General features: G+C 37.2%; 1 protein-coding gene across 2 annotated transcripts in view; it reads right to left on the reverse strand.

Moving 5' to 3' along the window:
* Positions 1-26,956, reverse strand: part of osbpl3b (oxysterol binding protein-like 3b) — a 70,509-nt gene that overhangs the window by 38,972 nt on the left and 4,581 nt on the right. For both annotated transcript variants that reach the window (XM_079626420.1, XM_079626419.1), the window contains exon 2: positions 2,541-2,771. In XM_079626420.1, the coding sequence (XP_079482546.1) occupies positions 2,541-2,636 (96 nt within the window). In that variant the 5' untranslated portion in view covers positions 2,637-2,771. The remainder of the gene's footprint in view (positions 1-2,540; positions 2,772-26,956) is intronic.

Below are 26,956 nucleotides of genomic sequence, written 5' to 3' on the forward strand. Positions count from 1 at the left end.
TGAAGTTCAGTTATGGTAATGGATGTTTAGTTTCGGACACGCGCTGTATCCAATGTAGACCAATCACAACAGACTGGGCCATCTGACCGATCAGAGCAGAATAGACTCGTGGAAAGGAGGGATTTTAGAGAGACTGAGTCATCCGTCGAGACAATTGAGAATCATTGAAAAATGTGGTGATGTGCAATGTGTACCGGTATATTATGGGAAAATGAAAATGGGGTACTTTAAGTACTTAAGTGGCCTTTTATTTCATAAATATTAGCTATATTATCTGCAAGTACTGTTTATTTATTTATTTACTTTTAAGATTTGAAGTACACTACAATTGCACATTCAATATAAAAGCGCACTTCTTTTCCACAAGGGAAAATAGTCAGTTGTGAGTGTGACACAAAGTATACAGTTAGTATGCACAAAGTAAACTATACAGCACTCTCAGAAAGTATTTATTTGCCAGGTAGTTATGTTAATGAGGGCAATTCTCTGATAAAGTGGGCACCAGATCACCTGCAGGGATTTCAACCCTATTTGCTGTAGTTTAAACTCACAATTCCATGATATTGGTATTGAGAGTAAAGTCTGCCACCCGAACAGTTAAACATATCTTTGCTTAGAAGGAGTAATGAGCTTTATAATGCTACCAAATGATGAGATTAGAGATTACAGCCTCATAATCAGGTCAGCGTGTTCAGGAGAAGGACACCCATCCGCCCTCCGGAGCTCAGAGCATATAAACGCACACACATGCAGGTGTACATTATGCACACAGAGTATATTAAGTCTATACACAATATAAATAAACCTGCATGAACAAAGAGTGATTGAAGTCACGTAATGGTGTCCAAAGGTCTGAGAGCACTTTTGAACCCTGCTGTATTTATCCTTCATTTCCACTGAAGATGATTAGTTTGACACTAATTCCTTTGCATGAAAGCTTCAGGAAGTGTTCTGGGATTTTTTTTGTGTTTTGGAAAGAAATAGAAAAAAAGAAAGCAAAGGGCTGCTGAGTTTTTATTCATCTGGCACTCAAGGCTCATTTCATAGATCAGTGATATTCATATTTCCCACACAGTCATCTGACTGAGAGAAGAGGGATTAATACTGTGTTTCAGAACAGCGGGTAATGAGACAGAAGAAGATAAAGCGGAAAATAATAGCTGAGAAATTTTTGGACAAAGTCCAAAAACATTTTGTCCAGTACACTGGTTTCTGCTTTCATCTGTCATGCATGTGAAGTTTTCCTTTGCTTTCAGAAAATAAAGTAAAATAACTCAATGTAAAATATTCATACGGTTTTGTTCAATATCTTTTTAAATCAAGAAAAATTATCACGAAAAATTTAAGTGATGCATGTCATCCTAAGAAGTACAAACAGAACATCAGGAATTTATAACAAACCACATTTTAACTACAATAGAGTCTCATATCTGCTATATTGAAACTTAAGATAATGTGTGTGTAGTTGATGCATGTTTGCATGGAATTTTTATTTCTTGACATTTTAGGTTTAAATTTAAAATATTATATACATACTTTCATATAAATGTGTATGGGTAAGTATATTTCAGTCATGACAACCCTCAGTTTTAACATGTTAATGGTTATGACAATGTTCATTTATTGATCTTGGTGGACTAGATCTGATCTCCATGCCTCTGTTGCTTTTATTGCTGCTTCTACTGCAGAGCAAGTACAGAGACTTGCTCCTGTCAATATACATAAACAGATATTCAGAAACTGTACAAATATATGTGCATAACATATCACATATAGCAGATCTATACAGGTGGTGCTGGGGGAGGTGGAAGTTATCCGATAAACTCTGATAGCATGCTGATGGACCGGCTTAGAGAAAACTCTGAACCAGTCTATGTAAATGTTGAGCAAGCAAGCTGATTGGCTGCAGATATAGCTGAGACCAATCAGCTGAACAACTTGTGTCATATAGTAAATTGTGTGATTGCTAGCAGATTACATGCCAAGGTGGAATCAGTCTCCACCATCTAGAGTTTCCTGACTGAACCGGTCAAGTCTTATTTTATTTCTGAAGATGTATTCTATATTTTTTCCTGCAGGCTTTCATGTTTTTTTTACTATGAAAGAATGAGTAAACATAATTTGAAAATAATTTTAGATTATGTATTTCATATCACACCACAGGATGTCAATTTCCCAAAAGTATTTCATGCCAACTACCTATTTGCAGAACCAGCAGGACAAATATTAAACCTAGAAAATCAACAGTGAGAGTCTTAATTTATATCATACACACTAATACAAAACAGCTGGAAGTCTGTCTTGTTCATCCTCAGTTCATTTGATAGTACTAATTAGACTTTTTATTTTTTTGCGTTTTATCATCCATCAGGCAAAAATCATTCTCTGATGGCTTAGAAAAGTAATAGAACACCTCTCCTCACCATGCCACATAATTTGAGGTTTCTTATTCATCCAAAAGTGCAGGATGAGTTACATAGTACCAAAGTGATACTTCCATAAATGTAACTCATTAACTGTTAAATCATGCACAAACTCACCTGTCTGCTGTCATGTTTGGAGGAGGAACTGCTATTGCTGTGAGATGGAGAGGAGATCTTCTGGGACATGGTGGAACTTTTCTCCTCTGAACTCATCTCCTGCTCTCAGTGAAAAGGAGAACGTAAAAAGAAGAGGGAGAGGAGGAACTGGAAGAGAGGAAAAGAGGGAGGGAGAACCGATAGCTCAGCAGTTGTGGGTCTCCATTCGCTTGTTCTTCCAAAGCTTTGAGCCTGTGGACAGATGAAGAGAAAAAGAACGGGTCGATCAGAAGATGTATGTGAAAGGCAACCTCAACGCGATGTCTGGCTTTCATCTGTACAGGTAATGAACAGCACTCACCCACCACAGGATATCAAATAGCAGAATTATCTGAAAGCATAAAGGCTTGGTCAGCGTAATACACAATCTGAGGGTTGTGTTGAGGAAAGATGCCAGCGTGAATCACTGGACATACTATAGATGTCATCCACAGATCATCTCCTACTCACTCAGCTTCTTTGAATTATGATTACGGAGTTATGAAATAAAGTGTGGGAGCTACACTGAACACACACTGACTCTATGAATCTGTGCTTCATTTATAGCAGAAACAGACGTCAGTGATCGCTGCTCTGTTGTAACCGTCCTTCCTGTCTAATCTCGTCCATGCTGCTCTGCCTTCCTCTCAGTGTGGTTCTCACATGAATGGAGAACAAAATGCAAATGTCCACTTGCTTTGTTTCTGGGTTTGTTTGAAGTCATGTGTCACGACAACACCATATGCATACTCATGTTACAGCACCTGTGCCTAGTGTCAAATAATAGCGCAGGTTACAGGGTGTGGTGTATAAGTCAAACACCCCCCCCCCCACACACACACACACACACATTACGTCACAAATTCACAAAACTGTCACATTAAGTTTAAATACACCTATGGGTTCTATTTAATATAAATTTGACATTATGTATGCTATGCTATTATGAAGTATTATCCTCACATATGCTAATAAGAATATTGTTTTAACTTTTAAGCCTATTAAATGTTGGAAAATGTTATAAAAAAATATTTTGGGCTTGTTTATTTGATTATTCACAAACCTACAGACCGATATACTGTATATCCTTTTATAACAATGTTACAGAAGGCCGAACCTAACAAGAAATGGATCTTCCTGTGGTCAGATTGCTTTGTTTAGAGCAGAAAGATGAAGCCACACAAGTGACTTTTTAGACCTGGCTTGCCTTACCACCTTCCCCTACCGCTCCCTGTGTGTTTTTCCTGACCAGCTTAAATTAGCAGTATAAGGCACGCCTGTCTGTGATGGTCCATGAGGGACATTTGCTGCTTTTGTGGAGTGGGTGCTGGCTAACAACAACTCCCCCATGACCGTCTGCCTCTCGGGTGCCAACTCCCAGAGACCAGCCACCCACCAACAACACCCAACACGGACATTATGCCTGAGCCACAGCAGGCACAGAGAGAGCGCTTGAAATGACACCTGAGCCATACCTTGCCCTGGAGCCTGAGCCCAACAGTATGTCTGACCAGGCAGGAGCGTGAGCCGGCAACATCGCCAGTACCTGTAGGTGTCATCGTGGAGTTTGAGGGAATGGAATGGAGCCCCGCCCATACTCCCATCGCTGAGGGTGAGCTTGTCAAGGTTTCTGTGTTATTGTCTGAGGAACTGGGTTTTCCCCGTAGTCTCTTGTCCTCACTGGTCCCGCCCAACTCCCAAGTCTCTTTAGTCTCCGCTAGTCCCAGCCAGCTCCAAGTCTCCTGCATCTCTGCTGGCCCTGCCCAGCTCCAAGTCTCCTTCGTTGATGATAATACAACCCAGCCTCTCTCTGCAGCCTCCTCTACCCAAGCCAGCCTCTACTTCCTCCTTCCTCGGCATCTCCTTTGTTTACTTCACTCTGCTGCGTGGATCTGCCTCAGGTCTTGCAGTCAACCCGCCATTCAACCACGGCCAAACAACTGTCGGCACCACCGTGGCTCCTCCCCCCACAGCTCCACCTTGGACTGTCGTCCTCACGGCTCCACCGGGCTCCCTCATCCATCCAGCCCCGCCTTGGTCAGTCGTTCCTCTGCCTGCACCACAGACTTCCGGGCCATTGGCTACGCCTCGTCTCTCCACCCCTTTGGCTCCATCGGGCTCTGGGTTCCCTTCCCACCTGGCTCCTCCTGCCTTCATCTACTCCCTGGTTTCTTCTTCCATCATCTCCTCCCAGGCTTCTCCTTCGTCCTGGGTTGTCACGTCTGCCAGTTCTGCATCTTCCTCCTAACCCCGTTATATGATTAGAATTTATTAGTAATAGAATTGCAAGCTCTATAAAATGTTCTCACATATAGGGCTACTGTCGGCATTCAGTAAATACGCATCTATATTATATGATATACTGTATATGTTTATCCATGAATTGGTTATGGTTTGTGGTAGTGAGTCTTATATATGTGCAAGACATGTGCATTTTATATTGGCTGAGATTTTTCCCCCCTCTTTTTCAGCAGGTATCTAGTATGTATTTTGATGGCATTTTGAAAAGCATATTCTCTCTCTCTCTCTCTCTTTCACTTTTTTCATTATGAGCAGCGGCACAGGTCACAATGTGGGACACAGGAATGCAGCAAGGTTAATTAGATTAGTTCTGCACTCCACAACCAAACACCCCTTCATTTCCATCAGCCTGTGCAAGTCAATAGCAACACACATACTTTGTTGCAAATCTCTCTCTCACACACTCTCTCTCTTTCAGCAGTTTACTCCTTTTAGTAAAATTATACTTTCTCTTCTCTTGGAGCAGGATACGACAGGAAATTGCGTAAATGAGTATTTCGACTCTTAAGCTAATAATTATCATCATGTGTCTGCCGCACATGAACAATCTAAGGTTTAATCTCTTCCTGTGAGGATGGAGAAATCTGCGTTTTTATAATGCAGCAGTGTGGTGCCGTGATTTTTAACTGACAAGCTATGACTTGGAATCGGATGACTGAAAATCTTCAGACTAGACAACATGCTGAGAGAGTGATCTGCAATAACCACATCCAGTCATAAAAACATCTATCTTGTATCCAAAGTGGATAGCTGAAATGGGTTGCCATTTCCACTTGATATTAACATTCATTCAAAAGGGTCCCCTGTGACACTCGGGAATTTCATCAATGGCATTTGTGTCAATGTGTCACTACTGTAGGCTACATGTTGAAAAACGCCCAAATATTCTGTAACCACAAAATAACTCAATCTGCTTGAATTTTTCTTTCACCACAAATGTTGAAATTAAATGTCATTGTCATTTCAGTTGAATACCTGTATTCAGAAATCAGATCACGAAGTCATATATAGGCTACACCTGCAGTTACACAGATGGAGTGTGTTAAGCACCTCACTGATGACTCGTAAGTTCAGTTATCATTTACACTTTTACTGGGTGCTGTTGTGACCTTTAAAACACAAAGAAAGAATTGTTGTCTATTTGTTTCTAGCTGCATCTTCAGCTTAAGTAACAGCTGGATATTCTCATTCAACTTTCTCCTTTTTATTGGAGTTTGTGTGTATCTTTTTATCTCAGATAATTTGATTGTTTGAATTGTCCGCAACTTCCTAAACCTCTTACTGAGCAATCGATGATATACAAATACGTCTAATTACGGTCTCAGCATGTGCTCGCTTTAAGTAGCTGTGGCGACTGGTTTGTTCCGGTAAACAGACTCCTGGTTGTGAGTAAACGGCACTCTCCACCGCCGCCTGTCTCACCTCACCCCACGCCACTTCAGAAGCCAACAGAGAGCAGCTGCCTCCGTGTGCCGCCCATATTATTAATTCATTCACTTTCCACTGATCACACTTAACACACACAAATACTATACATGTGGCCATACACGTAGAAGCACACACATACGTAAGTAGCTGACATGACATACTTGTGGGAATTTATATTCTGCATTGTAATATGATATACTCCACTTAAAACAATTAATGCATTTTTCTAATTCTTTAATCATTATGCACATAAAATGTTTTTAACTATTTTAAAGACAAAAGGCAAAAATATATATTTTTTATTACACATTTTTTTCCTTGAAAATATATATTTCAATATAAGTAGCCCATCATCATTATGACGATTGCCGAATATATGTAGGCTAAATGGACAGTGGCACTCCAGGGAGTTTGACACCCCGATTTAGAGGGTTTAATTACACATAGGGTGTGTTTAAAATTGTAGTTTGGTCTTTTGGTTAGGACCAAAAAAGAAAATGATACATTTAGTCCTGGTTCACTTAGCGTTCAAAAACCCTGCTCTTATGACGTTTATTTCCCAATGGTATTTTTACCAGCTGAGAACTTGTGAAGAGCTTATGACATGTGTAAAGGAGACAAAACATTACCAGAAATTCCTCCATTGCGCACACAAAGAAAGATCTGCTGCAAGGAGACGGCAACTCCGACGCCTGTACCGAACTGTTATGGGCATCATAGCTAACATAGCTAACATAGCTATGATGAGAAAAATTAGGTATGCTTGATTATTCTGTCCTTTTTAGGGTCACATCTTGTGACATCACATCCTGTTTTTGGTTTGTTTAGATGTCTTTGGTCAATGTTGCGTTCATATTGTCTTGTGTAACACAAGTCACAATAAAAGAGCTCACAGACTAGTAGAAGCAAGATAAAATGCTTTAGCAAATGTGTTTTTATCTTACATTTGCTTTTAATAACACTATCAGTTAGGTTTAGGTTTAGGTTAGGGGATGGGCAACGATTAATCACGATTAATCGCATCCCAAATAAAAATTTGTGTTTAAATAATATATGTATGCTAATTATTTTGTAAATACACACATATGCATATATATATATATTTAAGAACTATTTGCATGTATATATTTATACATAATTTATATTATATATAAATATAAATATTTTATATATAAATAACAAATTTTTCTTAAACATATACATGCATGTGTGTGTATTTATATATACAAAATAATTATACACAGTACACATACATATATTATTTAAACACAAACTTTTATTTTGGATGTGATTAATCACGATTAATCGTTGCCCATCCCTACTAGATAATAAGTTATTATTAAACGTGATAGAGAATAATGCTTTTAGTGCCATTCACCAGACATTTTATTTGCGAACAGCCACGATACGTACAACAACCAGCGTAACAAAACACTGCCAGATTCACATTCATCTGTTTCGGAACATGCTTTTAGTGCCACTCACTGTATAGGCCTATTTCATTTTAAAAGAGTTGCGATATGGGCAAGTAGCAACATAATATCAATATCATTTTTCAGAAATGTCGCCACAAGCAAGTTTTTCTTCCGTTTTTTTATATTTATTTTTATCCATGGACATGCATTAACTAACCTTATTCACAAGCAGGAATATGCAAACATACATGTCACAGAAGCATATACAGTAAAACCATGCAAACACACATAATAACCATCTTACAAAGACCAGCGGAAGTGCAAACACATGCACATACTCTAGCTTTACTATGTATTTACACATGTAACTAAGCAGGACGTTTATCTAAAGAAAATATCTGGGCATTGAGTCACGTGACGTTTTACTCTCATACGTACAGTTGAATACAGTACAGGCTATTTTCCAATATGCCAACACAGCTGTAAACATAAGACGTTGGATATCAATTAGATATGAGCTATTTGTGTTTTTCACATGGTTTCTGAATTTGATGCTTCAATCCTGACTGATCCTTAAATAGCACTTTTGTTGAGTTTATATGTTCATAGGATCTTTTTTCAGTTGCAGCTTGCCGTCTTTAATCAAGGAGCTCGAGCACTCGACTTGAGCTTCAAAGAAACAGTCCAGCCAAAAATAAATATTTCTGGCATCATTTACTCCCCCTCGTGTCATTTCAAACCCATTTAACTTTGTTCCATGGAACACAAAAAGAGACATTTGAAATAACTTCTCTATGCAATTGCAGTGAACGAAGATTGAAGCTTTCAAGCGAAATGGACACAAAAGTACCATAATGTAGTATCATAAAATAGACTATGTGACTCGTAGACTATTACATGCCTTCTGAAGGGACAGATTGAAATTGTTGTCATTATACACTGATAACTTTCTTCTTCTGTACTGCTGTGACCGGTCAGCAAGTTCAGATCAGCTCAAATGATTCAGACCGGTTTTGTGTTCACGATCAAGCCATTAATTGAAGAGATCTGACTGACAATCCCTGAGTGCGGCACGGTGTGCAAGAGCGGATGTCAAGACTTTCAGTAAATAACAAATTTCGGCACTATATCCTCTTATATTTTTATCTAGAGCCAAACGCGCTTCATTCAAGCCCTTTTTGTTCCGTGCGCATTGCTTCTTTTCCCAGCTAAAGCATGGTGTTTTGCATATGTAATTTGATTGGTTGATGGAGAAACTATTAAAGAGTTTTTTAATACTATCAAAATTTATTGTAAATGATCATTCAGGAAATAAAATAGAAACTGTGAATGTGTGATCTTGATCGAGTATTAAAACAGGCTGACAATATAAACAGGCAAAACAATATAAAAGAATTAGATACATGATTGTATATATCTCAGGTAATTATTAAGGGGAATAGGATTGGGATGGACTATAGTAAAGGGGTATTTGTCTGTTTTTAAAAGTGAATTTAGAGTGAAACTCTTATTTTGATGATTGATCTTTGTTATCATGGTAACCACCAGAGTCCTGTTCTGCATCTGTGTGTGAGTTGTGGTTCTGGTTAATCAGTTATGGAATATAACAAATAATTGTGTCTGATCAGTCTCAGACATTACACGCTGCTTATTAAACCACCACAGTACAATGCATCATTATAGAAACTAACTAGTCACGACTAGTCCCGAAAACGTAACTGTCGCACATCCGTCGTTCGAACCACATTGGTTCAAAAAATATAGATAATGACGTCACACAGGTGGTGGACTCATAAAGTCTACCAATTAATCTCTTCTAGATCGAATTAATGCTGTAAAATAATGAACATAGCATATGCAGACTTGGCTACTTAGCTATTTTTGTTCTTCGTTGTTTTGCTTTATTTCCAGATGTTTCATTCAATCGCAAGTTCTCTCTTATATCATTCCATGGTTCCCTGGTGCGCAGTGCTTTAATTTTCTTGACAAACTGAAAGATGTAGAATAGAATGTGTATATTTGGAATGAAATGTATAGAATGTACTGTATGTTGCTTGTTTATTTTGCTCAACAGCATGATGTAAGTCCACATGTCTTACTAACTCTTCTAACCACAGATCGAGAGCTAGTTCCAACCACAAAACTTTGCAATGCTGTTTGCAAATGTTCGTTGGGACCATGGTTTCGAGAAACACCCGCAGTGTGTTGTTGAACTATGTTGGTAATGATGGAACTTGTGACCATAGTTCGCTAACAATGCTTTTGGGAAACACACATCTAATTGGCGATATGTGAATCTCTGGGCGTTACGTCACAGAAGAGACAGACTGGGGAAATGGGTCACATCACAGCGCTCCAACCCACAGGCAGCCGGTCTGAATGAAAGATTCATTAATGCTGTGGGCAATCCAAGACCCTCTCACACTACATCAATTATAGACACAGAAATAACAGAAAGATACTGTACACAGACTCTTTTTAGTTCTATTTATGACCTATTCATTATTTATTAAGGAAACAGGCGAAAGGGAAACAGACCAATAGACTATCTTAACAGAATCACAAGATCAACAAACTCTGCCTTTGCAGTATACACAAATTCAACATAACAGCTTGGATTTGTTTGGATGCACAGTACTGGTGATCTTAGTATCTGTGTGAACTTCCCAGTTCCGATCTCATCATATTATATTTTCTAATTGTCTTATTACCAACATTCTTCAAGATATCTTATTTTGTGTTCAGCAGAAGAAAGAAATTTATACAGGTTTGGAACAATTTAAAGATAAGTAAATGATGACCGAATAAAATAACATTTTTGTGTGAACTATCACTTTAAGTTACTTATACTACCACTCAAATCCAATCAAGCATTTGATCAAAACAATATAGACATTCATGATGTTACAAAATATTTCTATTACAAATAAATGCTTTCTATTCTATAAACTCTCTATTCATCAAATAATCCAGGAAAAAAAATGTATCAAGGTTTTTTCTCGGTTTATTAACAGGAGTAATATTTGCTTAAAATTCATCTTTTCCATCACAGGAATAAATTACATTTAATGAAATTAAATTACATTATACATTACAATATATTAAAATAGAAAACAATTATGTTAAATTGTAATACTATTTTTTAATAACTGTAAATGTGTACTGTATGCATGTACTTATACATACATATTTTTATATTTCCTTAATATTTATATTATTATTAATAATAATTTTATTAAGATAATGTAATTAAAGTACAATTATAAACGTAAATTATACAAAATTTAATAATAAAAAAACATTGTGCCCAGACATTTAATTTTTTATTTATACTATATTGGCATTACAAGAGCCATTCATTCTTTCACAATTATAAGGGTTGTGCAGAATGTACACAATTATGCCATAATGCAAAAATCTTAATGGTCTTATGCAGACCATTATTATAAAGACCATAATATAAAAGTAGGCTAATTAAGTAATTATCATCTATGTGTATCAGCCAAATTTTCAATAATGCATTCCTGATAAAAACTCTATATGGCAAGAAAGTGGCAACTCTCAGAACAATATTTCTTATGTATTATTTAAGGAGACCAAGTGTGACAGTTGCAACAACAAAAATTCGGATTATGCACAGATGCAGAACAGCAGAAGGACACAGTGAAAACCACCTCTGCGGGTCGAGACCCTGCACTTGTAACCGCAGCATCCGCAGAGATGAGGGAGTGACGTAATGGGCTAGGTGAGATAGGATGACTGGCAGCTCTCTCCGTGTCTGCGGCCCTGTAATTTAATCTCTCTGTCACAGGGTGCAGCGTATTGTATGTTTCTTTTGAAAGTGAGCATGGCACAGACAATGCCAAAAATAACTACCACACAAAGCTTTGACAGAAAAACGAATGCCAGTGGCGGTACAGGCGGGGCGGCAGTGGACGGATGAGGTGCTATAATGTTCCAGAAAATGAGAGGGCGATGTCAAGGGGTCTCAGTGAATGTAAGATGCCCACTCTCTCACACACACAGAAATACACCTTGAATGTTAGCTCTAGCTTGTTATTTTAAAGGTATATAATTAAACCACAGAACACTTAATTACTGTAAATGTAAGAGGCGGATTCAGTCATGGACAGAGGAGTTAAGTGCAGAGTGATCGTATTGGCAGATTATCATTAACCCTCAGCCTCTATCATAAGCAAGCAGGATAATCAGGAGGATTTTACAGCAGGCTGGAGTAATTGGCAGTATTACAGGAGCGATCGAGCTTGGTTAACAAGGTTTACATCTTACAGCGGTAACAAGATGGTGGTTTAGCAGACTGGAGTACATTTGAGGGGTTTATGACCAGCAGAGCTTGTTAGTGAATGGTTACGGTAAGGGGTTTCTCACAACTTTTGCTTGCACAACATGTTGGCAAACATATAAAGCAGGCACTTCACTCTTGAGGGTGGGACATGCGGATAGAGACATGTTAGAGCTTGATTTATGACACAGGCCTGTATTTCCCTCAGGAGAAGCTGGTTTAATGAAAGAAATGTAGCTGCATTAATACAACCTCTATGACAACCGCTGCTCTTTAGAGACATCTGCATTTTAGGTTGATTAAATGCACTAGTGTGAGAGTATTAGCAAAAGACTTGGTTGCTTTATTTTTCAAGTTCAAAACAACTCAAAAAGCGTTTGAAATATTTATTACTTCTTGTGAAGTTCTGAAGGTTCATCACTTGAAGTGCCCCATGTAAATAATAAAGAAAAACATCTTTTAAAAATAGTTTATAACACATGTGGCAAGAAATGTACTTATACATTTTTTTTTTTGAAAAACCTTCATATTATTTCTGAGGAAAATTTTTTAATTTAGAATTTATAAAATAAGGTGTTCAAAAACCATGTTCAAAAACAGTGCACACATCCTAATTTTGATCAAAAATTAGATATGAAGTAAAATATATCTAAATGCTTTTGCATTCTCTTGAAAAAAGATGTCAAAGCAGAATGACGGTTCAACAAAATGACGATTTAATAAACACAAAGTGACTAAGATAACGTTAACGTGGAACACTGAACAGAAGAAACAGAGGGCTTATATACAGGATGGCAATCACAGAGACAGGGAACAGGTGTGCACTAATTTGGACCCATGGAATCAAACAACAAACTAGAACTTTTAGAAAAACAGTGACAATGACTATGTTCAGGATGCCAGAAAAATGTTTTTGTTTTTGTTTTTGTTTTTGCATATCCAGATTTTATCCAGATGGGTTCTCGAAAGTCTGGACAGGAAAAAAAACACATGAAACCTGATTTCTTCAAATCTGATTCAAATCACATTTGGAGGTGGATTGAAATGTGATTCCCATCAGATTTTCACATATGCGTCTCAGTCTGGATGCTCTGGCTGCTCAAATCGATTTCAAATTGTCTTTACGTCACTCTTAAGCGACACACAACGATAACGTCAAAACCAGTGATGGAATGCCGGAAATATTCATATGGTATTCAAACAGCATTGTCCAAAGATTTCGGCCGTGCTACATCACAGAAAATTACAATATATGCCGTCTGAGAACTCAGAGGAGTTCTGCACCGCAACTTGACGGAGCTTAATTGGAGATGATGCACCTCCATTTTTCCTGCATCCGTTTTGAAAGCCTCGTCACATACCCAAGTACGCCTAAGTCATTACCAAAGCAAACCATGCAGATAAGTCGGTTATGTCTGGACAAACAAATCTTATTTGATCACTTACCATTAATACTGCGGACAGTCTGCCTGAAAAGATCTGATTTGAGAAAACATCTGATTTGCCTGCAGTCTGAACATAGCCAACAAAAAAACATGACCTAGAAACTAAACAGAACATGACTATGAATTAAACAAGACCTGAACGTGGCACATGCCCCTTTAGGGGTTAATTTGTTTTATTTCAGTTTATTTTATTTCAAGTAATGAAAATGTTTTTTATGGTTTTGGTTTTAGTTTTAGTTGACGATAATATTCCAGGGCTACTATATTTAACTACCTAAAATAACCTTCCTATGTCATAAAAACGATATTTTAACATAAAAAATTAATTTTAGAAATAACATATATTTCTAAAAAATATATTGTATATTTTAAAAGGTCAATTGACCTTGCCGCACAGTCAGGTCTGCAGGAGTCCTCTCTATGATGTCATTTCCTGTTTTATGTGTTTCATTGAGTCATTGATGTATCATTGCTGTGAGAGAAGATTAACACTGACATGAAACTTTGCTCTGCAAACTCAACAGTTTTCCCCATCAACTCTCATTACAGAAATGGCAGTGAGAGATAAAACTCTACGGACACACTGAAGCTCGAGTAAATTTTAGCGAGTAAAATTACTCGTCAGACTTTTTACATGGAATGCAAGAACAATGCAAATGAAACAAAATTATACATAAATATAATAGAAAATATAAATACACAAAATAAATGTCAAACGTATTAAAGTCAAGTACATTCTCTAATAAAATAAACAAATTGTCAAACTACAAACAAAAGCACAAATAAACAACAGAACAAAGATGCAAAAAAAAAAGCAATCAAATGTAAAATAACACTGCATAGTCTTCAATGTATAAATTAAATATAGATGAATACTTATTAAAGTTACAAAAGATATTCAGTCAAGTGCATTGAATGATTTTTTTCTTTTTTTTCTGCAGTGAGTCTGTTAAAAACACATAAGATATAGCATAGGCCTAATGCACGGATTCATTATACCGTTACTATACACGTGCATTTTATTTCTTGAATGTTTACATTCATTTAACACATAACTGACTATGCTTACTAGGATACTCATCAAGACGGGCATATAGACATAATTTTTTTGAAATTGTCTGTTCAAGCGCAAGAAGACGTGAGAGAGAACTAAATTCGGTATGCTTCGGATGTGCAGTTTGTGCACACAAAACTTCTCACACTGCGTGCGCAAGTTATCTTTCGCATCTTCTTGCACTTGAAAGTTTAAATTGACAAGGCTTAAAAACGTGTGCAAATGACAAATTTTCATGATGGTCACTCTCTTTCTCTTACTGTGAGTGCGTGTGTGTGAAAGAAAGCGACAAAGGGTGCTCTCAGCCAAACGACGGTGCCTAAAGCTCAGAAGACAATTCAATTAGATCTGTGATAAAACTATTTTTTTTTTGCCTCCAACTACAATTTACTAGCCATTGGCTAATTAAAGACATTTTTTAGTCACCTCTGGTGAAATTTGGTCAAATTTGCGTGTGATTTACTCGCATTGTAGAGGGTTATAATATCAGGTCCATCTCCCCTGGTCAGCGAGATCTGGATCCAAGATAATGTGGAGGCCTGCTGGGGCTTTAAATAACTCCCTTTAAATGTGTTTTGGGGTTACCGGTACGTATTTTAATTTCCAAGGTGCAACAGTGCAGATTATGTTGCAGAGAAACAAAGTCTGACTATATCTTACTGTTTATGTGTACATCGATACATGAGTACACTGTCAAATTAAACAATAGATTAATAAATGATCTTAACAAAATAATAATAAAGTTAGGCTATGTATTAGTATTTACTGACTTGAATTATTTATTTTATACATTTTATTTTGGGGTGAAATGAGACCCGGAGATGTTGTTGTAAAATTCACCCTTTCATATCATGAAATTTTCAAAAAAACAATAGGCTATTAAATCACTTTTTTATTTTCAGGCTTCCTATTGGTATTTGTGACAATTTCATGTCACTGATAATCTTCCCCATTGCAGCAGCTTTCTATATCATTTCCACATTTTTAAACACATTGATGATATTTGAGAGCTCTGTCAGAAGGGAAGAGAATAGCAGCTTAAATTTCAGTCTTGTTCCACAAATGAAGTGATATATGGACTTGGAATATAACACTACACAAGTCATGTGAATTGATAAAAAAAAAAGAAAAAATGGTTTGGAACAACATGGTTTTGGTTTGGAACAACATGAGGTTGAGTAAAAATGCTGACCAAATTTTCATTATTGGTCAACTATTCCTTCAACAGTCCAGCCCACATAGCATAACAATCCAATTTACAAAAGATGTCACTCTGAAGTCTAGTCTCTGGCTCTACACGCCAAATAATTGTACATTGGCTGACTTGAAAAATACCTAGTTTTGAATCAGACAAGGTCTATTATTTTGAGAGAAGAAAAAAAACTACATGACTGCTCAACGTTCTCTGTGTGAATGAGCACAGACATAGAGGAAAATCGACAGAGACAGAACAGAAACACAAAGTGAGAGACAGAAACATGAGCAGAACATAAAAGAGAAGTAATGGCTAAGGGAAAGAAAGGGGAAAACGGCCAAGCCAATACAAATTGCATATTGCAATGTTTCCTCCACAAATGTTTTCCCATAAACCATGTATAAATACCGTTTTTGTGCCGATATTTTGAAAGCATTATAACTCTGAAAAAACGTTCCATCAACATTACTGGAAGAACGGTTGTTCATAACTTTGAGATAATCTTTTCAGTTCGTTAGCCAAAGTTCTGAGAACGTTCCTTGTTAGCTGCATGAAATTGGTTCATTGAAATGATTGTGTTCAAATAGAATAAAATGGTAACATTCATCAATATAAAAATTATAATAAAAAAAGTGAAGATTACATCTAATGTATAGTCTAATAACTGATTAGTTGTTCATACGACAACATGTAGTTAAAGAGTTTTAGATATTTATTATAAGAAATAGCAATTGAATAGTTAGTCATTTTTTAATAAATGGAAATTTTCATAAATTGAAAACACACAATAAGGTATGCTGGAAAAAAATGTTGTTAGCCCCAGTTTTTTGAAGGGGTTGGTACTCTGGTACTCTATACTGCTGCAAAACAAAAATCCTCCAAAAGCCATAAAGACAAATCTATACAACTCATTGTCTTTTAATGTGTTTCCAATAGATTAAGTTGGAAAATCCCTATTACTCTCCATTGAGAAAGCCCTGCCCAAAGAGGCTTATGCACACTGTGCCACCTCTGCTTAGCAGCCCTGAGTCAAGCCCGTGGGCAAAGCCTCAATCTATTCAGCTGGTGGGCTTGAATTATGCAGATCCTGAAGACACTCAAAAACAAAGCGCCACATGGCAAATGCATTGCTCTCTGATTTGCGATGAATTGCTGGGGATGAGACACCGATAGCGCTTTATTGATACTTATGTGAAGCCTGAGGTCTTACAGGCATGAATGACTCATAGTGTTGTGCAAGAAACACGGGAGCTTCAGCTTTGGAAGTGTTTTATAGGTGTGATGTTTATCTCTGTCTTAACAGCGTTCCTCACACCAACAGATCCAGACTTATCCAGAGGGTGAAATCTTACTGTAGTCACAACAAAAGATATTGTATAATTATATATTTTTTTGCTCTGAAAGTCCCAATTGAAAGTCAATTGGGACCAATATTTTTTTGGATCAATACTTTTTTTTTTTTTTATCCTTTTTGTGTTCTGCAAAAAAAGAAAAAAGTAATGGAGTTTTGGAATGACATGAGGATGAGTAAATTATGACAATTTATATTTAAATATGGGTTATGGGTTAATATTGTTTTATTTTTTACCTTTAAAGCATTTAGGGTGGAAATGTATCAAAATGTTGCACAATTTTCTGAACGTAAAGTACTTAAATAGTTACAATTCCCCAAAACACACACCTCTAGAAGATGCGGGGATTTTCATCTTTGCAGTTAGAAAAAAATTATAACAAGAACAATAACGCCAATGACATTCTCATGCTTAATGACTTTTCTTGCTTCTTCAGGACAGATACACGTCTTACTGGGATCCATTAAGACTCTTATAATGACATTAGAATCAGTACCATCTCTTACCAGCTATGCTGTAATATTGAGCTCCAGGCTTCATTTCAAAGGGAATTTCAGAAGCAAAAAGGTTTCTTTTGTGAGCAAGTTTCTCAGAGGATGTTCTATCTCAGTGGACATCTGTCTTCATTAACTTTCACCCTGGCAGCTCTTATCATAATATTCTCCAGCTTACTGTCCAACATAGAAAATTCAGCTGGTGTGCTGATCTGATTCATCATAACAAACTCCACTTTGCACCTCCGTCTGTATTTACATTCGAATTTAAATATGCAGGTAAAATGCAAATCTTTACAATAGACAAAACGTCTTTTGCTTTTGTGTTTTGGTGCATTGCACTAAGCTAGCATCTGTCATATAGAGGGGAATGTGTCACCTGTCAACAGTCTTTACATATACAAATAAACATTCAGTACATTTTGCATGTTAAATACTGTGGTGTCTGAGAATCCAATATTTAAAATGTAATTTAAACCTGGAAATTAACTAAATGTTTTAGGATTTTAAAATATTTAAAACCAGGTTTTACACAAAAAGGTGGAGTTTATTTAGTTTAAGTGCTGCTGTAAAAAACATTTTGAAATTGTACATTTTTCAATGCAATCTTTCAGGCAAATCGTTATGCTGATTCACAAATTTACACTTACATAATCGAATAAAGTAGAGTATTTGGCGTGCTGTCCGAGGGGAGGGCTTTAAACTCGGAATGTGGCCCAAACCCAGAGTACTCCCTCCCCCATCCCTGGCTGGGATGGGAACAGATAATTATGAGTGGACGAGGGATGTTGGAAAACTGTCGTGGGACAGATGTGAGTCAGCTATTTATATATTGGCCTCCTCTCGTGCTGACTGGGTAGATTATCTGAACGTGCCCCTCCCAAATTTAGTTAAAGCGTCATTACAATTTGCAATGACAACAATGACACTGCATTAGAAAAATGTAAAATAGAAGAATGTTTACTGCTGGACCCCACTTCTTAGCAAATTTGCATTAAAATGAAAAAAAAAAGATGATTCTTTTAAAATTAGTTTTCACAATATTCCATTCTAAACCAATACTTACACACTTCACAGCACACACAAGTACACACTCAGCTAGAGCTTGAGCACAGACACTACTTCTGGCTAATTTATCATTATAAATGACTCAGATTGTCCCTCAGCAACTCTCCTGAAATCAGTGTAGTGTCCTGTTGGTCTATTCCATCTGTCTCCTAGAACATTATGCTGTACACGATTAGAAACACTAGTTGCTTTAAAGACACATTAAGAAAAGGAAGCACACTGTGTAGTGTGTCGGTCAAGCATAAATTGAAGGGCTAGCCTAAATCAGGGGGGCTACTCAAATTTCATGTGGTTTGTGGGATAGCCTAAATATTTTTTAAGGTACAAGACATTTTATACCAACATAATGCTATCTACTGTAGCCTATAGTTATGTTTATGTAAATTCAACCATATTTTATATTATATAACCATGTCACAATTCTTTTTTCTGATAATCCAGTGAATTCCTAGAAATGCTTTCCAAATGAAAGGTTATTTGGAACTTGATGGACACAGACAAAACCAAAACAAACCAAAGATAAGATTATTCATAACAACTGAATAAGTCTGGCAGTTGCGCAAAAACAGCTTCACATTAACACTTGAGTTAAAAAGAAAATAAAGAGTACAATGTTACAAATATGACTGGATGAGCCAAGTTTGATACCATTGTTAAACAGTTGATATACACATTGTGACCGCACATCAGTTCAATTATATATTAGCAGATGCTGGGTTTTCATCCAACTATGCAAATTGTGCTGCTGTTTTTTTTCTAGGATTCTTTAAATATAAAGTTCAAAAGAAACGCATTTATTTGAAATATAAATCTTTTGTAACATTATAAATGTCTTTACTGTCACTTTTCTTTTCTTTCTTTCTTTCTTTGTAAAAAAATCTTAAGACACCACTTTTAGTGTATGACAGATTTCATAAAAAAAAAAAAAGTAGCAAAAAATTTAAAATTAAATATTCTGTTTAAAATAAATGCTTGAACTTTCTATTCTAGTGTACACTCTAGGCTGGACACAAATGGAGCATTGTGATTTGTTGAAATTTCGGCCATTACAATCAACAAATGTTGTCTACACAGAAAGCATGACATTGATATGTATTAAAGGCTGAATTTTCCCTCCAGCATGAGACTGCACAGATGTGCTCTTTTCCTCATGAGATGCTGTAGAGCTCCATCTGAGCGCCTGCCAAACCCTGGTGCATCAGCCTCCAAGACATAGTGCCAGCCAAACTAAGTGCGCTCACATTTACAAATGTACTGGCATTAGTCTTGGCGCTCAGTGTAGAATATTGAAAAACAGCTCTTCAGTGAACTGTGAAGATAACATCTAGTTTTTCAAATGGTGTGCAGGTGGGCATGATGGGGGTTGGATTTTGGTTAAAAAAAACACTTAGGTTATCCAATGATGTCAGTTTCTTAAGAACTTGCTGACATGGACAAGTTAATGGTTCTGACAGAACGTGGGAGGATTCCTTGTTAATACAGTTCATGAAGTCAAGCGTTGTGAGACATTTTTCCGATTAAATGTTTTTTGAATGCACAAGCGCTGCTTCCTGTGCCTTTACCGCTTCCGACCCCCATCTACACTACGGCCCCTCCCATCCTCGTAAATCTCTGACATGAATTCAGACTGTTTGAAAACCACATGCCCTCCCTTTCTTCAGCTGGCGTGATCTGCCAAATACTGACTCATTAGAGCTGAGGGGAAAGACAACAATATCCGAGACGGGGAAAACCATCTTCTTCGACAGACAGACAGCAAACGGATGTTTGCTCGAAACATTTCATCAACCACTTTGATCTAGAAAGATCAGATCTCTGCAGAGACACTGTGAATGGCTACTAGAAGTCATGCATATCTTAAAGAGGAGAGTACTATTTTAGAGATGTCACACGGACTTCAGCAAGACTGTGTAAGAGCAGCAGAAATCTTCCTCTGGCAAGAACGCAAACAGGGCAGTTCAGTCCCAGCGGACCCTCAGAAGCCCAGCAGGAAAATTCTGCTCACAGTGAAGACTCCTTGTGTCAGCTGAGACTGAAGGCCTGACCTAATAAAACTACTGCCTTGCAGAAATAAAATGTCAACAGCAGATACTTTATAACGGCACAACCTTGAATTTATACTTGGACTCTAAATATTTTTAAGACAAAATCTCTGAATAATATTACTGCATGAGGTTGAATCGATACCAACATTTTGGCTTCAGAACAATACAAGGTCTTCTACTACGGTAGTGATATTAAAGGGATAGTTCACCCAAAAATGAATTTTCTTTCACCATTTACTCATCCCCATGTTGTTCCAAACCCATAAGACTTTCGTTCATCTTCGGAACACAAATTAAGATATTTTAACTAAATCTGAGAGATTTCTGTCCCTCCATTGACAGTCTACGCAACTACCACTTTGACGCTTCAAAAAGTTAAAACTAATCTGTATTTATTGAGTGAGCGGTTTAGTCAAAAGACACGGTCGCCTTATATGATGAATAGGCTATATTGAATTTAGGCTTTTATTTAAAAACAAAAAATATTTAAGTCAGTTTAATATTTTAAGTTTAAACTTATACAGCCAAGTTGATTGCACTTAAAAATGTAAGGCAGCAAATAAACTTTGTTTTATTTCTACAGTGTATACAGTGGAAATTATACAATCTAAAAAATGTTGGGTTGTTTCAACCGATGTTTGGGTCAAATATGGAAAAACCCAACCGTTGCGGTGGAGTTTGTCCATATTTGACCCAAACAACCCAGAGTTGGTAGAGTGTATGTACCCTTCACCTTTAAAATAAGTTAAAGTTTAAGTTCAAGTTTATGGTGTCAATTATACTATTTGTCCAGGACATACAGAGGATTGAAATTTCGTTTCCCTCAGACCCATGGAGTAAAAATGAGGGTTCCCTAAAAAAAAATCCCTAAAATAATTAGGGAATAGTGGTTCTTTAAAAGGCAGCTCTGATATCAATTCGCCTTATTCACCTGGCGGCCATTTTGAAAACTCGAACAGCGTTGAGGGGTACACAAACCCGGAAGTTTGACTCTGACGCATACGATTCAGCAGTACCAACGATGGAAACTCCAGTGTGGACCACCAATCTTTCCTGTCTGCCCGAATTAACAATACAAAATGTGGAGCAGTGGGCCAGTACCGATACAGTAACTGGATCGAAGGTTTTATCCTTCAGTCAAGTCCGAAGCAAGACAGTCACACGCAAGTGACGCAACCCATAGCAACGCGTTATGGCAACGACACCTCAGACTGACAAAAACGTAAAAATAAACGTTAATTTAGGCTACTTTAGTTTTGTACACATTGTCATGTTAATTATTATCAAATGCATTTTGTTTTATTAAAGGACAAGGGCTCACCCCATCCCCCCTAAATGTTTATTTCAGTAGGAAGACGCCAGAAAAGATGCACAAGTATCGCTGTGATCGATGAAAACAATACAGAAATGAGCCTGTCGCTTAATCAAACTGTATAAAGTATGTTTGATGGTTGTGTAAATATATTTTCGAATAACAATGGGTCTGTTTCCGCCTGGTCATTCATGCGTTTTAAATGATCAGATAGGCTATGCGTTTTGTTAAAACTGTTTCGTTTACACTGGCCAACGTAACTGTCTCTGCAAAACGAATATAAATCTAATCTTTAATTCCTGCACTATATGCAAATTAAACAGCGTTCACATCAAAGAAAGCAAGATCAAAATCAAAGCGCGTCGGCTTGCTGAAGAGATGTTCAGCTACTTCTCTGCTGTGATATCTGGGTACCGGGAGCCTGTTATATCTGGGTACCGGGAGCCGTTATAAAACGCTCTTGACTTGCATGTTTCGTTTTTACCATTTTAGGAGGAGTAAATGTATTTGTGGCTTCAACGAACAGATGCAAAAAGTGCATTGGGGAACACAGCAGTGAGGCGCCATTGCACTGAGAGAAATCGCGTTGTGAGAACTCCCGGAAGTGGTACAGTAGGTGTACCCCTCAGGCTCGGTGGAACGTTCGAGGTGAATAAGGCGAATAGCTCCATTGATTTTCCAAAAAGAAATCCACATCATCAAATCATACAAACATCAGCAAAGAGAGGTGAATCTGGACACCAAAGGTTCTCCTAATTTATGCACTGTAGGACGGCTAATTATCACATTGTGGTAACACATATCCTCACAAGCAAAGCAATGACAGTGAGCCAAACTTTAGCTATTTATTTTCTGTGTAGGCGTCTTTGTTTAGCAGGGCTAGAGTCTGATTCTTTTGCACAAATAAAATGCATGCAGTGAGAAAACCAATAAAAGGTTATCATTTTGTTTCTGAAATGGAAAGACGGTGGAAAACAAAGGCAAACCGGGCTTGTATTTCAGTGGTGCTCTGTAAAAAATTCCACCTCTTGAAATAATGTGTCTAATTTACGATAATTCACATCAGTAACAGAGTGAATTAGCCATTAATGAAGCCCAGATAAGAGCTTTATCCTATCCTACCATACACCCCCAGCAAATAACAGGCACACTCTGATGCTCTAAACTTGCTATAAGCGACATAACATATAGTAATCTGAAGCACTCTAGGAGATGACAATATTAAATTGCACTCTTATTGCATTTACAAACTCCAGCGTATCCAGGCAAGCTCAGAGAAGCAGAGGAAAGATCAAATATAACATATTTTCAATCAGCGTCCACTTGATAAAACCTGATCACAGCTCGAATTGAATAAAACTCCACTTTGGACTGCAGTCTTGTGCAGTAGAATTATAGCATTGGCTCGTATCTTGAGCAGGATGTGTTTAATGAGGCTTCTTAGGGTGATTTCACAACTGAGTGTTTGTTCCGGAAACCTGGTGCGTTTTCTCCCTTGGTGCGGTAGGTTTAGGCATATGTGAACACGGCAATCGGGCTCGGATCCGCATTAAAGCGATCGCTCCAAGATCACCTGAACGAGGTGGTTTCGACCCGATTGCAAACGAAGTCTGGGGCAGTTCGCTTGTAGTTTGAAAGCAATTCGACCCAACGGACCAACGAACCAAATGGTATTATATAATTCATAACGGGAAATGTACTATATAAATAGCAGTAGTGTGATTCTGTGAGTGGCCAATTAGTTATCACAGTTGAAAACCAAAAGAGCACCTGGTCATCTTAAATGTTGTGTAATTGCGCTTCTCCGTGCGAGAATGCGGTCCCGATGAAGCCTTGATTCCTGCTCTATAGCTGCATTATAACATTAGTGTTTGCATGTGTCTTGACACAGTTAACCTCTAGACAGCGCTGGGAGATTCAGAAGAGCGCGTTTGAATTTGCTGTAGTATTAATACGAATGTAGTATATCATTTAGATTAATATAATTTAACTGCGGCAATGACTGCTAAATTCGTATAGTGTCTCGAAAGTAACAAATAAAGCTAAAATAAGCCGATGGAGCAAACTTGTCAATCATCTCTTGATGGATGACGCAGAGGAAACGCTGACCAATAAGAGGACAGTACTTGAATGCGACTTGCGTGAACACATTTTGGTATGCTTAGAAAGGTTGCCTTGTGAAAGCGAACCGAACCAAGTAGAAAAGCAACATTGTAACAAATGAAGTCCCTATTTTGAAAAGAAAAACAATCTATAGGTGTGAAACCAGCCTAAGACCTCTTATGAAACTGTAAAGGGTCTGTTTTAAATGGAGACTAATCTAGTCCCAAATACTTTCCCAGTTCTTCATTCCTTTTTCCCCCCCTGTTTCGGAACAAAACAAACAATCTAGGTGTGAAAACACCCTTAGATCATACACAGGGACCATAGGCTCTTATCTCTCCACCAGAGGCCTCATTCCAGAGGTTGCTGGGATGCAGATGTGCTTTGATCGGTTTCTATTTTTCCAATTTTTTCCAGACCACAGCCATATTGACCATTTAGTTGCAGTTATTATAAAGAGGCAAGAACAGCAGGGGAACAGTGGATGAACATGTTGAAGCTCTTTGTTGTCTTTAATATTTATAAGGACGAGGAGCCAATTAGTCATGACCTCTTAGCTTGACAAGTCATCCGTCTCTGCAAACTAGCTCAGGTCTTTTGAAATTCTGACCTTTTCTGCATTCTATTCGCAAGACTTATTAGACCAGAAAACCTGTCCAAGAAGAAACACTTGCACTCTCTATGACTGCCAGGATTTTTAATAGTTTCGAATGAGCTTGGGTAAAAAAAAAAAAAAACCTTATCCCTTAGGTGGACTTAGCCATTTTTTAGTTTATGTTGCACTGGATATGCAGCATCACGCAAAAGCTTTTTTTTTTTTACTTTGTAGAATATGCATATTTGCAGTCATGATACATTTTTTCTGATTTCAGTCATGATTCATTTTTTCTGTTCATAGATTTACTGAGATAAAGCGAATATTCAACAGCTCATGTGATCTCAACATGGGGCCACCGTGTTTCAATAAGGCAAGCTTTTTTTTAAACAGCTTTTATTAGGATACTGATATGAGGATCATATCCTCAAAAGTACTAGGCTATACAATTATTTACTTTAACTTTCACAAGAGAATGATAGAATATGATGGTACACAGCATGAATGAATTGCTTCTTACAGAATTTAAAAATATGTTAAAATAGTAGAAATGGGTTGCCTTGACCCAGACATCAATCTGTACATTATTTAAAATGTTTTGAACTGAAAAGACATTGAAGAAAGCATTATTCAGATTAGATGAACTCACTTTATGACACTTTTGTGGGTGAGGTAGAGGTGAGGTAATGTCAACTTAAGTCACATAGTCCTGCCGACAGCTTGTTAGTAGACAATTTATTAAAGGCTAGATCGGGATGAAATTACTAATGTGATTGGTTGGTTACCGGTACTACATAACTAATCATTGGGATTTTAATGATTCCAGTTCCTTAACAGTTGATTTAGTACATTTAAAGGGCACCTATTATGGAATTTTGAAATGTACCTTTCATGTAGTGTGTAACATAGATCTAAGTGAACAAAAACATCCTGCAAAGTTTGAAATATGAAAGTGCACCGTATATAAAGTTATTGTCTTTCAAAAGTAAGAGTTGACTCTGAGTCATTTTTATGAATCGTTAGAAGACCGAAGCTTTTTCTCTGACTAGATGACGTCAACTTGTCAAGTTATTTGAATATGATACGCCCACTTATTGCTCCAAGCAAGGCCAGTGAAAACATCATGGCGACGAGACGCTGTGTTCTGAAGTGCGGCTCAAGTGAAGTCAGCATTTGAAGACTAAGTGGCTACAATTCATATATACAACTATACCACAGAAGTATAGTCCGAGCCTTGTGCTTTGTTCGCGCCATTTTGAAGACGATTGCTTTTTAAATGCAATCAAACTTGGATTCGTGAGCAAAATGATATTGAAGGAAGGTTCAGTTCCAAGTGTATTTGCATCAGCTTCCTCCTCCGTATCACAACCTGTAAGTGTTATTAATAAGTGTTGCTTTTATGTTTTATGTAGCATGCTTAATAATTATTTTGTCTGTTGTGTAAGCACCGTTTAGCTTCTAGGTCTTCAATGACAATTGTATTGAAATATGTGAAGTGTTTGTCGTTGTTTTCGGAGTTGTCTTATAGAATAGATTAATACCTCGTAGTAAAATAACTGCATTTTTTTTTTTTTTTGTAAAAACGTTATGTTTATGCATCGGGCTAATGCAAACAAAGACTGATTGTGCTTTTACAATATGAACTCTGGGCTGTGCTCGCTAACATAACATTAAATTCTTTATCTTATTTTTTAGTTTTTTACTACAAACTAAAAGCAGTGGACTATAATCATTATTATAACACAATTTAATTGATAAAAGCATAATTGTACTCCGTGTTAAACAATAAGTATTATCTCTGTAAACACTGCTGGGTCATCTGACCAATCAACGATTAGCGTCGCGCAAAGGAGGGGTTTGAAAAAATGAGTCGTTGAACGATTCATTTGGGAGTCGGTGAGCAAATCAGGTAAAAAATAAATGCATATTATACGACAACTAAAGTGTTTTTTGTCATTGCATGCATGTAAAACTGTTGTTGGGGACTCCCAAAACAACATTAGGAACATTTTAAATGTCATAATAGGTGCCCTTTAAAGGGATAGTTCACTCACAAATAAAAATTATGTCATAAATTACACTCAACTACTCATACTATTTTCATGAAACCTGAGAGATTTCTGTCCCTCCACTTGAAGGCCAATCCACCAAAAAGTTCACCATGACTCAAAAAGTTCATAAAGTAATAGTATTCCATATGAGTAGCACAATTCTGAAGAGACACGATCACTTCATATGATGAACAGAGCAAATTTAGGCATGTATGCACATTAACATTGAACAACACA

This window comes from Phoxinus phoxinus (assembly GCF_949152265.1).
Source record: "Phoxinus phoxinus genome assembly, chromosome: 10".
Lineage (NCBI taxonomy): Eukaryota > Metazoa > Chordata > Actinopteri > Cypriniformes > Leuciscidae > Phoxinus > Phoxinus phoxinus.